The sequence below is a fragment of the Monodon monoceros genome, unplaced genomic scaffold (genome assembly GCF_005190385.1).
Source record: "Monodon monoceros isolate NGI ecotype Baffin Bay Population unplaced genomic scaffold, NGI_Narwhal_1 Super_Scaffold_12, whole genome shotgun sequence".
Taxonomy (NCBI): domain Eukaryota; kingdom Metazoa; phylum Chordata; class Mammalia; order Artiodactyla; family Monodontidae; genus Monodon; species Monodon monoceros.
The window spans coordinates 52,851,357-52,867,836 of record NW_021703768.1 but is presented as its reverse complement, the minus strand read 5'-3'; the positions used below and the strand labels follow the sequence as shown (position 1 = coordinate 52,867,836).

At 36.5% G+C, this 16,480-nt stretch overlaps 1 protein-coding gene across 11 annotated transcripts in view; it reads right to left on the bottom strand.

Annotated features, from left to right (window-relative positions):
* Positions 1-16,480, bottom strand: part of ERBIN (erbb2 interacting protein) — a 109,979-nt gene that overhangs the window by 59,278 nt on the left and 34,221 nt on the right. For all 11 annotated transcript variants that reach the window (XM_029218846.1, XM_029218853.1, XM_029218848.1 and 8 more), the window contains exons 2-4: positions 16,403-16,450; positions 10,543-10,740; positions 7,569-7,686 (exon numbers count right to left, since the gene is read on the bottom strand). In XM_029218846.1, the coding sequence (XP_029074679.1) occupies positions 7,569-7,686; positions 10,543-10,731 (307 nt within the window). In that variant the 5' untranslated portion in view covers positions 10,732-10,740; positions 16,403-16,450. The remainder of the gene's footprint in view (positions 1-7,568; positions 7,687-10,542; positions 10,741-16,402; positions 16,451-16,480) is intronic.

The window sequence follows — 16,480 nt, the reverse complement described above, 5'->3', positions numbered from 1 at the left end:
TCTTTCTTTTCTCTCATTTATTTACACACAAAATATTTAGTGTTACTGAATCCTATAAATTTAGGAGTTAAATTCTTACCAGTTCTTCAACTAACAAATAATTTGCCTCAAGTGATAATTCTACTGAGGATACATTAAAATAACTCTCCTAGGTGGCAGGCCCTAAGGAATATCTGGTAGCAGCAGGGCGCCCATGGTAGATGTGGGAGACACTGAAGAACTGAAGAATAGGGCAAAAAAAGGAAGGAGGCTTCAATAATTATGAAAAAGGTGTTATGAACTTAAAAAAAAAATCACTATATTTAATTTCAAATGACATGTATTTCATTTCTCTTGAGTAAACACCAAGGAATGGAATTACCAAGTTCATTATATGTCTATTGATGTGTTGAATAACACTGATTTATTTTCAAATATCAAACTTGAATGCCCAGAATGAGTCCCACTTGGTTGTGGTGAATAATTCTTATCATATACTTAAAAAAAAAAAAATCCACATCTAGAGGAAAGGTTGGAGGAGGACATTCTACACTGTCCTCTTTAGAGCCTGACTTCATTTTCATACTCAGCTTTACATATCATTTCATTGGTTTTTATTAAAGTCTATAATGTATCTTGAAATAGTCTACGTAAATGACATTATTCCAAGAACTGTAATATTTTTAGTACATGATAAAGTCTATCTAAGGAGAAAAAGACCAAAGACTACAGTATGTTCTACTGACCTAAAATTTTATATGGAGAAAGATAATTTTAAGAGTTCTAGGACTTCCCTGGTGGCACAGTGGTTAAGAATCTGCTTGCCAATGCAGGGGACATGGGTTCGAGCCCTGGTCTGGGAAGATCCCACATGCCGCGCAGCAACTAAGCCTGTGCACCACAACTACTGAGCCTGAGCTCTAGAGCCTGAGAGCCACGATTACTGAGCCCGTGTGCCACAACTACTGAAGCCTGCGCGCCTGGAGCCCGTGTTCTGCAACAAGAGAAGCCACCGCAGGTGAGAAGCCTGGGCACCGCAACGAAGAGTAGCCCCCGCTCGCCACAAACAGAGAAAAGCCCACGCGCAGCAACGAAGACCCGACACAGCCATAAATAAATAAATAAATAAATTTATTTAAAAAAAAAAAAAGTTCTATGTTAGACTTCTGCAATTTAAATTTTTAATGGACAGTAATGCTTATAACATCTTCCACAAATACATATACTTCATATTTTTCAAATTTTAAAGTACTTTATTTCATAGCATGTGGTTTATAAAAATTAACCAATCAGTATCTATGAAATAGTAACTCTAATTTCAGATACATCGTAGTAATTTTTTCCTAAGCAAGTAGTTTTGAAGTACTCACTGGTTTCCTGCTTTTACAAATTGCTAGCAATGTATTCACTGTGATTTCAGTTCTTACCATATATATGTTCAGGTTCCAAATCTGTATCTCCGGTTCCCCCCTCTCTCCTTAACTCCAAATAAGAATTTTCAAATGCACTTTAGGTACTGTTAGGTACCTTAAATAAAACATGTCTCGAACTGAAATTATTTATTCTCTATATTATTCAGCAAATATGCACCCATGCTATGGACTGTAGATACTGAGACATAGTTCCTTTTCTTGAAAGCTAAAATGTAGCAAGAAAAACAAATATTTTCATTCTATTGGCTTCCTTCCTTCCTCAGTAGTGTTCCTTCTCAGTATCTTTTGTACCTTTCTCTCCTTCCTCCAGATCTCTTAATGTTGGGTTGCCACCAGGGCTCATTCTTTAGTCCTCTTTCATATTCATGGCCTTGTTGACTGTATCTAATCTCAGGCTCTATATGCCATCTACATGCTGGCAATTCTCAAATATGTATAGCTAGCACATTTCCCTTTCGACTGAACTCCAAACCCCTATGAACATCTGTATATCTTATTTTAAATGTAACATGTCCAAAAATGAGCCCCTGATTTTTTTCCACTAAAAATTATGAGTCCCAGAGATGTCCCCATCTCAGCTGGCAGCACTCTATCCTTCCACATGCACAGACCAATACCACTGAGATCATTCTTGACTCTTATCTCACATCCCACATCCAAACCATCATGAAACCTTGTTGACTCAACCTTCAAACGTATCTAGAGTCTGTCTACATCTCACTACTTCCACCACTATCACTAGAGGCGACTGAAATAGCACCTAAACTGGTTACTTTTCACCCTTGTACCATACTGTTTCTACACATAACCAGAGTAAACCTTTAAAATGCAAGTCATTTCATGCTCTGAATGACCTGACTCAAACTCTTCCAAATGATTCCATTTCACTGAGTAAATGTCAAAGTACGTACAAATGCCTACCAGGATCTACATTATCTGCTGCTCCATATCCCTACCTTTCTGACCTCTATTCCTATCACTCTCCCATCTTGCTCACTATATTTTAGCTACCATAGCCTTCTGTTTCTCATACATGCTATGGATACTCACACCTTATAAACTTTACACTGGCTGTTTCTTCTTTCTGGTACATTCTTACCTTAGAAATCTACATGGCTAACTTCCTCACTTCCTCAAGTCCTTGCTCAAGCCACTTTCTCAATGAGGCCTACCCTCAATGCTTGTAGGCTTGTCTCCAAAGAGAACTCTTTTTATCCTTGTACATAAAGTATGCAGAACCTGAATTTCATCATGAGTTACTTCTTAATTCTCTAACAATTTCAGCTACCTGTTCCTTTTTCATTCTCCCTTAACTTCAACAGTGTTCCTTCTTTGTCATATACTCTTTTTATAAGAATTTGACTCTTGCTAAAACTCAGTAAAATGAAGATACTATAAAACATGGCTATCCTTCTCATATTAATCTATTTTGGTTACAGAAGAATTCTCCCTATACTGCTGAGAAAGAGAAAATACCTCCTGAAATCTAGGAACTGGTCTTGTACTATCAGCTAGTCCTTGTCTTACTACGAACAAGCTGCATTCAAAGGGAGGCCTTGGCATTTTCCTGTTGAACTAAGCAATTTCACTGAATACCAATATTAGACAAGGCCATTCTTTAACCATGACAGATCAAGACAAAAGCAAATTTGTAATCATGTCTTGACAAAGATAAAGTATGAACCTTGTCCAAGCCACCCCTTATCCTAATGAGTGACAGCTGCTTTTTTACTGATTATAGTTTCAGCCTTGCTCTAATCTGCCCTCCCTATAGATGAGATTTATTAATATTCTCAATCACAGAATTACTCCTACTTCTTGATGGCATTCCATCCATAGCAAACCCTCATATTCTTAAACCTTCTTCCAATCACCAAGTACAAGCCCAAATCCTATAATAAGTCTTTTAGCACCCCCTGAGACTCCCCTTCCACCCCCATGGCTCAATCACATGTAATCCTGGTGATCTCTGTTTGGAGGGCATCAACACTCCTCCAATGCCCTAAATGTACAATATAAGTTAATAGTGGCTCCTTACTTAGTGGTTTATGTATTTTAAAGGCTAAGGTAATTAAATAGTACAGAATGTAACACTGAGTTCCAGTCAAAACAGGCTAAAGGAGGAACTGCAAACTGAGATGATTATATTGGCTAGGGGATAACAGGTGTATGGTTTGGATCAGTTATAACACAGTGAATGGTAAGGCCTATGGCAAGGCACAGTGACTGCACACCCCACTTATAGTCTTCATTAACAACACACTTAGCAGTGACCAGTGATCACCAGCCTACATTTTTTAAGTTCCATGTCAGTTTAACACATGGTTTTTTTTCTTTCATTATCTTAAATAAGCTGATTTATTAAAACAGCTGAACTTAAACATTAACTATTAAGCAAATTAGCAATTTTAGAAATTTTAAAACACAGAGAAAAACAGTGACTTCCCCAGCAATCTATAATTTCCCTTGTAATCAATATAACTTCTTTGAACTTAAAGTGAAGAGGCTTTTCCAACATTTTGTCCCCAATCATCAGATTTTCTCAGGTTCAAAGAACTGCTTTCTGTACTGACCCACAAACTTTCAACCCATTTTTTCTGGACTTTTGGACTCGATTTTTAAAAAAGGCCTGATTAACCTCTCTAGCATTCCCATATCAGACAGAAAGATCTGAGCTACTCTTTCTGGTTTCTTTGCCTTACAATTCCTAGCTTTTAATCAGTGTGCTTATATAGAGAATTAACAACTAGATAGCCTTCATTTCTTTTTTCTCTCCTCTCCATCAGCTTTCTCTATCAACCCCTTTAGCAAATTGTTTTAATCATCATCCCCTACTGGTCTTCTCAAGAAGACAGGCTGTTTGAACACCACGGATGATAATTTCTCTAACACCAGTTGCTATCTGCAATGGCTTGGAATAGCAGCTTGGTGAGCTTTTCATTTCTTCAAAAAGCTAACAACAAATCAAAACTTTAGACATGAAAGGAAAGAGCAAATTAAGACTCATAAATTAACACTCTAGTTTTATCATAGAATATAAATGATAAAAAAAGAATTCCATACAAAATGAAGACAAATATTAATACCTCAAATTTATATACATCCTATACATAGACTAGTCCACAATTTGTTCACCAGTCTCATGAGGCAAGACAGGAAGTGGTAATATTGATAATATTATGTATAGTCTAACCGAGAATGAGATTAATTCCCCAATATAACAACAGGGCAAATAAACAGAGAAGCGTCGATTAGAGTACAATTCTTCTTTTTCCTAAATAAATGTTTTAATCACTAATCACGTTACTTGCCAGTTGAAAAACACTGGAAGAAATATGTGAAAGATCAGAAACTAAGAAAATGTGAAAGTAAAAATCCTAAAACAAGTGCTTTTAAATAAATACAGCTTGCTGAAACACTAATAAAGTATGCCACAATGTTTCCTGCCTCCTTCCAAGCAGGGCATGTAGATAATAAATATGAAAACAGCATCTGGTATATTAAGATATACTAGAATATTATTAGATTGAACTGATAAAAACACCTGAAAGGAAAAAATAGTAGAGCTTGGATACAAGATTAAAGCATCTTATGCAAGATTTAACATGATGAGATGTAGTAACAGAGAAAAAATTTAGGGACAGTTCAATTCTCTCATTCAGAATATAAGATGAAACTCCCATCCTTCTCTAATACAGTGGTCATCTTAATACTAAATGTAATTTTAATACTTCCAAAATCTGATAAACACTACTTTCAGTTAGTGTGCTATCCTTTCTTTTAAGCAAGTTGTTAATCAAATACGCAACTAGCAAAACTCAAATTTCTCATAACCAACCACATCAACTATAATATGCATGCTATTTTCTTGTTTTCAGTAACGTAGCTGGAATTCCCTGGTTGCCTAGAGGTTAGAATTCTAGGCTTTCACTGCTGTGGCCCGGGTTGAATCTCTGGTCAGGGAACTGAGACCCCACAAGCCACAAGGCACAGCCAATAAATAAATAAATAACATAGACTTGTATAAACATACACTTTAGGGTTACATATTACAAGTTAATTAAAATAATCTCAACTCTCTAAAAGTAAAGTGGGTTAATTACATCAGTTGTAATGATGACTATCAGATTAAGAATTAGGAATACAAGAATTTTTATCAGTCAAGGTAATGGTTCTGACATTATCATAGTTTCTTGTCTCTCCTCACTAGCTTTTTTCACCATCAATGAAATGCGGTTGCATTTAGACATCAGTTTAAGACTAAAAAGAGAAAAAAAAAAACAAGGAAACAAGTAAAAGGCAAGGGACTGATTCTGCCGTTTAAAAAACAGATGAGATCACATAGAAAGAGAAGAACAGATAAATCAACTTAATTTTCAATGAAAATAAATTGTAAGGTTTTGTTGGCAACAATTATTAAAGCCATTCTCTTTCAGGGCAGAATATTTAAGTGCTTATCCTAAATCTTTTGGTCACATAGAAATTATCTCCAACTCCTCAAAAACACAAGCTGACACAGTTGTACAAAGCAGGTTTTCAATATAAGCAAGAAGGAACTGCTGAAACTAGAATGAAAAAGAAGAGAAACACTACAGTTCAATAGGTTGTCTTAACTCAAACACATTATTCTTCAAGAAGTTGCATGAAAGTCTAAGATATTAATTTAATGATGCTGCAGGGCCATAACTGCACCATTCTCAATTTAGAGTAATAAGTCTGGAGTGAGTGCATTTTCAGGAGGATATATGTAAGCGTGTTCATTATTGAGCCAAGTAATAGTTTCATATCATGAAGACTAGTTACATGGGTTACTAGCCTTTCCCAGGTGCATAGAGTTTTATCAATAACACCCAGATTATTTCAGGTCTCTTTCCTTACACCTTAACATCTCTCATTCTAAAAGACCAAAAAGTAGAAAAGATACCCCTTTGGAGTGGAAGGTTACACTTGATGACTTCTAATGTCACAACAGTTCCGAAGTTCTATAACGCTACTTAACTGTCAGCATATGCAGAGCACAATGTAATGGATCAAGTTCATTTACTTTGGAATTTATCAAGCAATACTTGCCAATCTATTAAGCACAAGGAACGGAAAGAAATTTCAAACTGCCCTTAAAGAGAAGTTTCAAGCTGAGGAAATTTATTTAACCTAAAATAAAATCATGAGAAGAAAACTCACACAAATTAAAAACCAAATGACCCGAACTCCACAAAAATGACAATGTCACAAAAACATGGGCAAAGTGTTCTTGGTTTTGAAAGATCAAAGAGACACAACTGAATGCTATATGTGATCTTTAACTTGAAAGTGGGGGTAGGGTAAGCAAATAGCTAAAAAGGGCATTATTAGGCAACAGGGAAAATGTGATGTCAAATTTCTTGAGCGTGATAATGATATTGTGGTTATGTATAAGGATTTCCTTGCTCTTGGGAAATGCTTATTCCAATATTATTCCAATATATTGGAATATATGCTCATTCTAAAATTTTCAAGTGTCTACTTCTCTCTCCCTCCAAGGTAAGCACTTAACATTTTGGAATATATCTTCCATACCTTCTTCAACGTTTATCAAACTAAACAAACAAAACCAAGACTGTGTGCCCAGGAGAACAGTGACCATGTCCTTTTACTTTTCATCGTTAATTGTAATCCAACTCCTAATAAAGTATTTGGCACAGAGTGGTCTCTCAATAAATATTTGTTGATGTTCAATTCGTTTATGTTGCACTTTTTTTTTTAACCTTTACCACTACACTGTGAATATTTTATGTCAATATTGATGGAGCTACATTACACTCCACTCTTATGGATGCATCAAATTATGTAATCAACAACAGACATTACAGTTAGTTGTTACTAGTTTCTCACCATCACAAACAGGGCTGTAAATATATATAAAAAAATAGATATAAGGATATATAAATATGTACATGCATTTACCCACAGCATTTTAATTAAACAGTCATTTAAAATTGTATATACTTACTCTCTGCCTTTAAATTCTCATAGATCATTTATATATAGATGAAAGTTAATTATGGTAGTACATTACAATCTGACTTTTTAATTCTTTTTAATTGCTAAAACACAATAGAAATTTTAATAATATAACATGTTCCCAAGTACAAAAAGTTAGGGGGAAAAAAATCTTACCATTCTTGCTGACATCCAGTTCCCTGAGATTAATGAGATTTGCAATAGATGCTGGTAATGTTGTTAAATCATTATCTGGCAAACTCAGTTTGTGTAGAGACTGACAGTTAAAAAGTTGCTGTTGAAACAAGGTAGAGAAGTATTTTGATTATTCCTTAAGTTTCCTTAAATATTTCATTTATTAACCTTTACACAAACAAATATTATTAATATCATTAAAACTGAATGAGTTATACCTACACAAATACCAGGGAAGATCTCTTATTATTTTATGCTATTATGGATCTGAACACAATTGGACTACTCAGAATGATTTATATCCTCACACTTCTGCCCTGGGTGAAATGCACTTAGTGAAAATAAGTATATGGTGTATTTTCTGCTAAGGTCATAAAAAATAAGTGGCTGTTAAATATGGTAAACTTTGAATCTTGTATTCCAAGCATCCTTATTCCAAAATGAAAGTTTATATAAATTAAATTCAAATATGTACAACTGATTTTAAATGACTTAAAATATAGAATTCTGATTTGGGAGCACAAAATAAATAAGGGAGCAAATATACTGTTATGCTAAAATCACAATAATGAAATGTGATCAAAATATATTTAACCAAAAGCAGTAAGTAAATGGGCTACTTCTAAGCCCCATACCAAAAAACTGTACAGAGCATAGAGGATTTTTAGGGCACTGAAAATACTCTGTGTGACAGCATAATGATGAATACGTGTCGTTATATATTTGTCCAAACCCACAGAATGCACAACACCAAGAGCAAATCATAATGTAAACTATGAACTTTGGGTGATTATGATTTTTCAACATAGGTTCATCGGTTTTAACTACTCTGGTGGTTTAACCACTCTGGTGGGGGATGCTGATAAGGGTGGAGGCCATCCATGTGTGGGGACAGGCTATGTATTTGGGAAATCTCTGTACCTTCCTCTTAATTTTGCTGTGAATCTAGAATTATTCCAAAAAAGAAGAGTCTTTAGAAAAAAACAAAACTATGCACAGGATGGCACTGAATAAGTCCTATTTAAGAAGAGCATTCTTCCAAAAATGGAAAATTGCTAGGCATGATAAGTGATTCAGTTATTTTCACTATCATAGCAAGCCTCTCTTTTCAACACAGTCCCCAGACTGAGACCTTGCTGGTGGTGATTAGAAAAAGGGACTAATTTTAGTCTTCCATTTTCTCTAGGAGAACTAGCTAAGGAAGATAAATTACTTGCTGAAAAACAATATACAAGGGAACAGTCAATTACAAAGCACCCTATTGCAACTTAGGGGAGAAATTCATGAACATGCAACCCACAACCTTTAATATTTTATCCACATCTATACACAGATTTCTTTATAAGACAATCTTGGATAGCACTACTTTCAAAATGATTTTACTACTGGCCACCCAAAGAAAACCTTTTTCAAAACACTGCTGCCGGGCTTCCCTGGTGGCTCAGTGGTTGAGAGTCTGCCTGCCAATGCAGGGGACACGGGTTCGTGCCCCGGTCCGGGAAGATCCCACATGCCGCGGAGCGGCTGGGCCCGTGAGCGATGGCCGCTAAGCCTGCGCGTCCGGAGCCTGTGCTCCGCAACGGGAGAGGCCGCAACAGTGAGAGGCCCGCATACTGCAAAAAAACCCCCCAAAAAACAAAAAAAAACTGCTGCCATCCGGTATGTATATACACACACACACAAATCTAAAACAAATACTTTAAGTTACAATAGATACATGCAACGCTCTTTATTTTCTACTCTATGACAGTTAAGGTTGCCAGATAAAATACAAGATGCCTGATTAAACTTGGATTTCAGATAAACAATAATTTTTTAGTGAAAGTATGTCCTATATACTGCATGAGATACACTTATACTAAAAAATTATTCACTGTTTATCTGAAAAGTGTAATTTAATTGGGTATCCTGTATTTTTTATTTTCTAAATCTGCCAGTCCAAATAATAGTTCATTATTTGGAAATGCCCCATATATTAAACTGATTTTTATGAGCCACTAATGAGTCTTCACCCACAGCTTGAAAACCACTGCTGTGTGGGTGGTAAAGCTCTCTGACAAAACTATGGTAGCTTTCCGCACAACAATAAGAAACTGAGGGGCTTCCCTGGTGGCGCAGTGGTTGAGGGTCCGCCTGCCAATGCAGGGGACGCGGTTTCGTGCCCCGGTCTGGGAAGATCCCACATGCTGCGGACCGGCTGGGCCCGTGAGCCATGGCCACTGGGCCTGCGCTCCGCAATGGGAGAGGCCACAACAGTGAGAGGCCCGCGTACCGCAAAAAAAAAAAAGATACTGAGTAGAGGATGAAGACAGGTTAGAATTTAAGGAAAAAAAAGTAGCCGCCACTAAAAAATTTTAGCAAAGAAGTTGTTAATGTGAGATGATGTTTCATGGCAACAAACCTATTTTCTCCTGCTAGTTGCTCCTACATTTCAGAAATGTTAAGTCCTCCAAAACTTTTCCAAATAAACTGAAATGGGGAAAACAGAATACTACCTCTACAAAGCTGTTAAAAAGCAAAATTCTGATGTGATAACTGAAAAGACAGTTTATCCTCAATAACTATAATGTAGATCAATGTCTCAGGAAAACTAGAAAAACATTAATTTCAATTATTTGTCTAGTTAAATCTATTGGCTGCAGAAATTGTGCAGTCTTATTGTCCACCTTAGTGCCTAAGGTACTGGAATTAAATACAAAATTTTAAATTATTTGCACAAGTATTTAAGCAATTAACTTGAAGAGATAAAGGTTAAAAATTCTATCTAAAAAAATTTGAGTCATGTGGCACACCCTAAGGTGAAATTAAACCAAAAAAAGGGGAAACAATGCACACACACACACACACACACACACACATATATATATATATGCAGCATTATGGCAACATTGGGAATATCATATTTCTAGGCATAAAAATAAGCAAAGGCAATTCTTGAAAGACTGGATTAACATACCTTTGGAAGCTCTTCAATCTGATTAGCATCTAAGTAGAGCTCCTCCAGAGTTTTTTCAAAAGCAAAAATCTCTTTGGGAACCTGTTCCAAACTGCAATGAGAATAATCAAGAGTAGTGACGGTCTCCTCTTCTCCTCGTAGACAACGACATGGTACCAACCGCACAAACAAACTTCGTTTTGTAGTCATTTTTAGACACTGCAATATACAAACAAAACTAAATTTAGTAAAAACATGTATTATAACAATTTTTCAAAACAAATTATTCCAATTCAATTCTCACAGCTTACATATCACAGATAAATATCTCCTCCCCAACACATTAAATAGAATGCATTTAACATTGCTTTATTATCAAATTTTATATATAGTGAAGTTCAAATTAAACTCAAGCACTTCTGTACTTCACAAAATGATCCATTAAGTAACCAATTATATGCTTCTATAAGCATATAGACCCACCTCCCAGAGTAATGAAAGTAAAAACAAACATAAACAAATGGGACCTAATGAAACTTAAAAGCTTTTGCAGAACAAAGGAAACCATATCGAAAAGACAACACTCAGAATGGGAGAAAATATTTGCAAACGAAGCAAAAGACAAAGGATTAATCTCCAAAATATACAAAACAGCTCATGGAGCTCAATATCAAAAAAACAAACTAATCAAAAAATGGGCAGAAGACCTAAATAAACATCTCTCCAAGGAGGACATACAGATGGCCTAGGGGCACGTGAAGGATGCTCAACATCACTAATTATTAGAGAAATGCAAATCAAAACTACAATGAGGTGGGACTTCCCTGGTGGCACAGTGGTTAAGAATATGCCTGCCAATGCAGGGGACACGGGTTCGAGCCCTGGTGCGGGAAGATCCCACATGCCGTGGAGCAACTAAGCCCGTGCACCATAACTACTGAGCCTGCGCTCTACAGCCTGCGAGGCACAACTACTGAAGCCCGCATGCCACAACTACTGAAGCCCACGGGCCTAGAGTCTGTACTCTGCAACAAGAAAGGCCACCACAATGAGAAGCCTGGGCACCACAACGAAGAGTAGCCCCCACTTGCCACAACTAGAAGAAGCCTGTGTGCAGCAACAAAGACCCAATGCAGCCAAAAATTAATTAATTAAAAAAAAAAAAACTACAATGAGGTTATCACCTCACACTGGTCAGAATGGCCATCATCAGAAAATCTACAAACAACAAATGCTGGAGAGGGTGTGGAGAAAAGGGAACCCCACTGTGGAGAACACTACAGAGGTTCCTTAAAAAACTAAAAATAGAACTACCATATGACCCAGCAATGCCACTACCAGGCATATACCCTGAGAAAGCCATAATTCAAAAGGACACATGCACCCCAATGTTCACTGCAGCACTATTTACTATAGCCTGGTCATGGAAGCAACCTAAATGTCCAATGACAGATGAACGGATAAAGAAGATGTGGTACATGTATACAATGTAATATTACTCAGCCATAAAAAGGAATGAAATTAGGTCATTTGTAGAGATGTGGATGGACCTAGAGTCTGTCTTACAGAGTGCAGTAAGCCAGAAAGAGAAAAACAAATATCGTACATTAACACATATATGTGGAATCTAGAAAATGGTACAGATGAACCTATTAACAGGGCAGGAATGAGACAAAGACGTAGAGAATGGACATGTGGACATGGGGGTGGGAAGGGGAGGGCGGGATGAATTGGGAGATTAGGATTGACATATATACACTACCATGCGTAAAACAGACAGCTAGTGGGAACACGCTATAAAGCACAGGAAGCTCAGCTCAGTGTTCTGTGATGTCCTTAGATGGGTGGGATGGGGGGGTGGTGGGAGGGAGGTCCAAGAGGGAGGGGATATACATATACATATAGCTAATTCACTTCGTTGTACAGCAGAAAATAACACAACACTGTAAAGCAATTATAAGCTAATTTAAAAACAATTTTTGTAAAAAGAAACATGCTTTATTAGTCTGCTCATCCTCAACAAGAAAAACCCTAATACAACAAAGATATTTCTTTAATTTCTGACTAAGAGCTGTTTCTCAATTAAGAACTTGACTCTATGTAGTTCTGAGTAGAAAGTGGGAGTGCAAAGATATTTTCAGGTCTTCTAACCAGCCATTAACTTTCCTGTAACTCTCCCACATCAAAATTCCAATCTAAGCCAAGTATATTTTGTTTCAATTAATATTATTCTTTTAATTTTTCTAAAGTTTATAGGTCTTATATGTGTATAAGTTTACACAATAGAGAAGAAATTTGCTCCAGTAAAGTGCAGACTTCATTATTTCGATCTAATTGGGGGGAAAGGCTCAATTCTGAATTAGTGAAAATTCTCAAGGCTAATTTTAAGAACACAACGTTCATACAGAGATTAATTCCAACTAGAAGGCTAACATTATACTACCAAAGAAAAGCCTACATCAATAAATGATTGCTAATTAATGTTGTCAATTGTTTGTAAAAGAATAATAAATTCTTGCCCTAAGCAGAAGACTCTATGAGAGTATTAGATTACTTCTACCCAGAGCCAAGGCTAGGTTGAAGCCAGTGCAGCAAATGCCTCAGGCACACACACACACACACACACACACACACACAAACTCAGTAATCAAATTAAATATTTTAATGCAATATCTTTTTAAAAAATCCAAATCACTGAAAAACAATCCATTAATGACCAAAATGGTAAATTTAAAAATAAAGACAGAATCAGTATGACCAATTTTTTTTCTTTTGCCTCAGGCTCCAATGTGGCTCTGCAAGGCACTGCTTCTAACTCTTCTAATTATATCATATTCTTAAAGAGTTTGACAATAGGATAAGTATTTCCCTCGCAATTAAAAAAAAAAAATCTGACTATTCTTACCATGTGTGCCAGGCACTGTGCTAAATTCTTTATATAAACTGTATGTTTCAGGACTTTCCTGGTGGTCCAGTGGTTAAGAATCTGCCTTCCAATGCAGGGGACATGGATTGATCCCTGGTCGGGAAACTTAAGATCCCACATGCCGTGGGGTAAATAAGCCTGCGCGCTGCAACTACTGAACCCGCATGCCACAACTAGAGAGCCCTCGTGCTGCAACAAAACATAAAATAAAATAAAATATTAAAAAAAACTATGGGCTTCCCTGGTGGTGCAGTGGTTGAGAGTCCGCCTGCCGATGCAGGGGACACGGGTTCGTGCCCCGGCCCGGGAAGATCCCACATGCTGCGGAGCGGCTGGGCCCGTGAGCCATGGCCGCTGAGCCTGCACGTCCAGACCCTGTGCTCCACAACAGGAGAGGCCACAACAGTGAGAGGCCCGCGTACCACACACACACACACAAAATCTATATGCTTATTCTCATTTCATCCTCGTGTATCTTTCTAAGGCATGTATTATTATTATCCCTATTTTTCCAAAAAGAAACTGATTCTGTGCTTGTAGTGCACTATACTGCTTCTCAATATATAATGATATACTTGAACTCAGATTCATGAAATAGTTCAAATATCAATAGGTCTTTACTACGTACTTTTCCTTTAGGGTTTACAAAAACAAGCTACCGATGGGGTACAGGACAAACCACCCCAAAATATGGCACCCCAATATATGGCATACTGAATATTTTAAGCTAAAGGAGTTTGATAAAATAGCAGAAGCAGGAAGGTCACTCTGACCTTCCACACCATTCTCCCCTGAAACAGGTAATAAAATCCTCCTGTGAAAGGTGCCCTCCCTATACCAGGAGGTATCTCTGAAGACAAACGAAGAAGAATTCTAATGAACAGGACTTGTTAAATCTCCCCCAGTTTACTACACTTACTTCATACTCTTTGATCTAAAGTATTTCTACACAACTGTCCACTTCATCAAACACGGCATAAAAATACTCAGGTTTAACTGTTTGTTTGGGTCTTCCTTTCCTTACAAAGGCTCCCTGTGTCACTTAAAACTTACATTAAATAAATGTATATATTTTTCTCCTTTTAATCTGTCTTTGTCAGTTTAATTTTCACACCCAGCCAGGAACCCTAAGAGGGTGAAGGAAAAACTTTTCCTCCTTTACACTATGATGTCAAACATCAAATGATTCTATCTAAAATTTTTGTCTCATGGGGATGTAATGTACAGCAAAGTGACTATAGTTAATAATACTGTACTGTATATTTGAAAGTTGCTAAGAGAGTATATCCAAAGCTCTCATCACAAGAAAAAAAATTGTTACTATGTATGGTGACGGATGTTAACTAGACATATTGTTAGGATCATTTTGCAACATATACAAATACTGAATCGCTACGTTGTATTACTTGAAACTAATACAATCTTATATGTCAATTATTACCTCAAGAAAAACAAAAAATTACTTTGTCAATAAAGTTTACTGAATTTGCTTAATCTATGTTTATATGAAGGTGTATTTTACTGATAAGAATAAGCAGTCTTATTGATCTAATAAGAATTTAATCCCTAAAGGGGAATTTAGCTTATACTTGTGTTTAATGAGATAATAAAAAAATATTCTAAAAATGAATATACACTTTCTTTTTCAAGAGATTCTAAGACTTCAACTGATAATGAGTTAGGGGGACACTTAAGAAAAATGGGAAAAAACTCTATCTGCTCTGTCCAATCTGGTAGCCACTAACCTGAAAATTCAAGTTAAATCAGACAAAATTTTAAATCTGGTTTCAGTCACACTGACCATATTTTAAATGCTCAACAGCCACAGGTGGCTAATGGATACCATACTAAATAACAGAAGATACAGAACATTTCTATCACTGCAGAAAGTTCTAGGAGGCAGCACTAATACAATATTTCAAACTATTATTCTGGTTCATATTATAACTACTGTATGCTTATATTTATATGATAGTATGCAATAACTTGCAAGATATGGCCTAAAAAATCCATTTTCCAGAAATCATAATAGATTTGGAAGTATAACTCCCAGCTGAGAATAAGGGACATGAAATGTTATTACCAAATGTACATGGTTTAAGAGTGTAGGGACTTCCCTGGTGGTCCAGTGGTTAAGACTCTGCACTCCCAATGCAGGGGGCACGGGTTCAATCCCTGGTCGGGGAACTAAGATCTTGCATGCCGCACAGTGCGGCCAAAAAAAAAAAAGTGTATTTATTTTACTATATTTATTTAAATCATCTGTGCAGGGCACTTGAGGTAGGAAGCAATTTACAAGGCAGAATTGTTAATAAAGGTAAAAAGACTTCCAAGACTTTTCTGTAGTGGTAATCATACTGCAGAACTTCTCAGAAGAGACCATGAATTCAGAAAAAGATTAGACACTCAGCTCTAGGAAACTGCAAAGAGTTTACATCTCAAGTGAAAACTTCCTCAAAAAAACAAAAACAAAAGAAAACTTCCCCCCCAAAAAACAAAAGAAAACAAAACTTCCTGTGGACAGAGACAGTGGAAAGAGCAACTTAGACCTCAGAATAAATTCAGTGGGCCTGAACCAATACAAAAATGGATCCCAATTTAGACTAAAAACTTCTGATTGATAAGAAAGGAGGGGGACCTTAATTATTGAGGTCACAAGAGGAAAGTACCATATGAAAGGGAATGAATAACAAGACCCAAAGAGATCCTCCCTTACACAACACTACAAAGAAGTAATAAACCAAAGGGAGAAAGACTGGCCTGATCGGAACAGGAAGTGATCAACATGGGACCGCTAATTAGAATTTTAGTGTTGTGATATAAGAGGCACTTAGAAATCAGACTTAAAACGGCAGACACAAAAACATTCTAATCAAATGGAGGAAGAGAAGCCAACCAAAAAAAAAGGCATAATAACCCAAACATTTTCTAACAAAAGAAATTAAAACTACTTACCACTGGGTTGAATTTATCTCCCTGATGTTTCTTAATTGAGCCAACATTCTATGGAAACCATAAAAAGAAACAAAATTA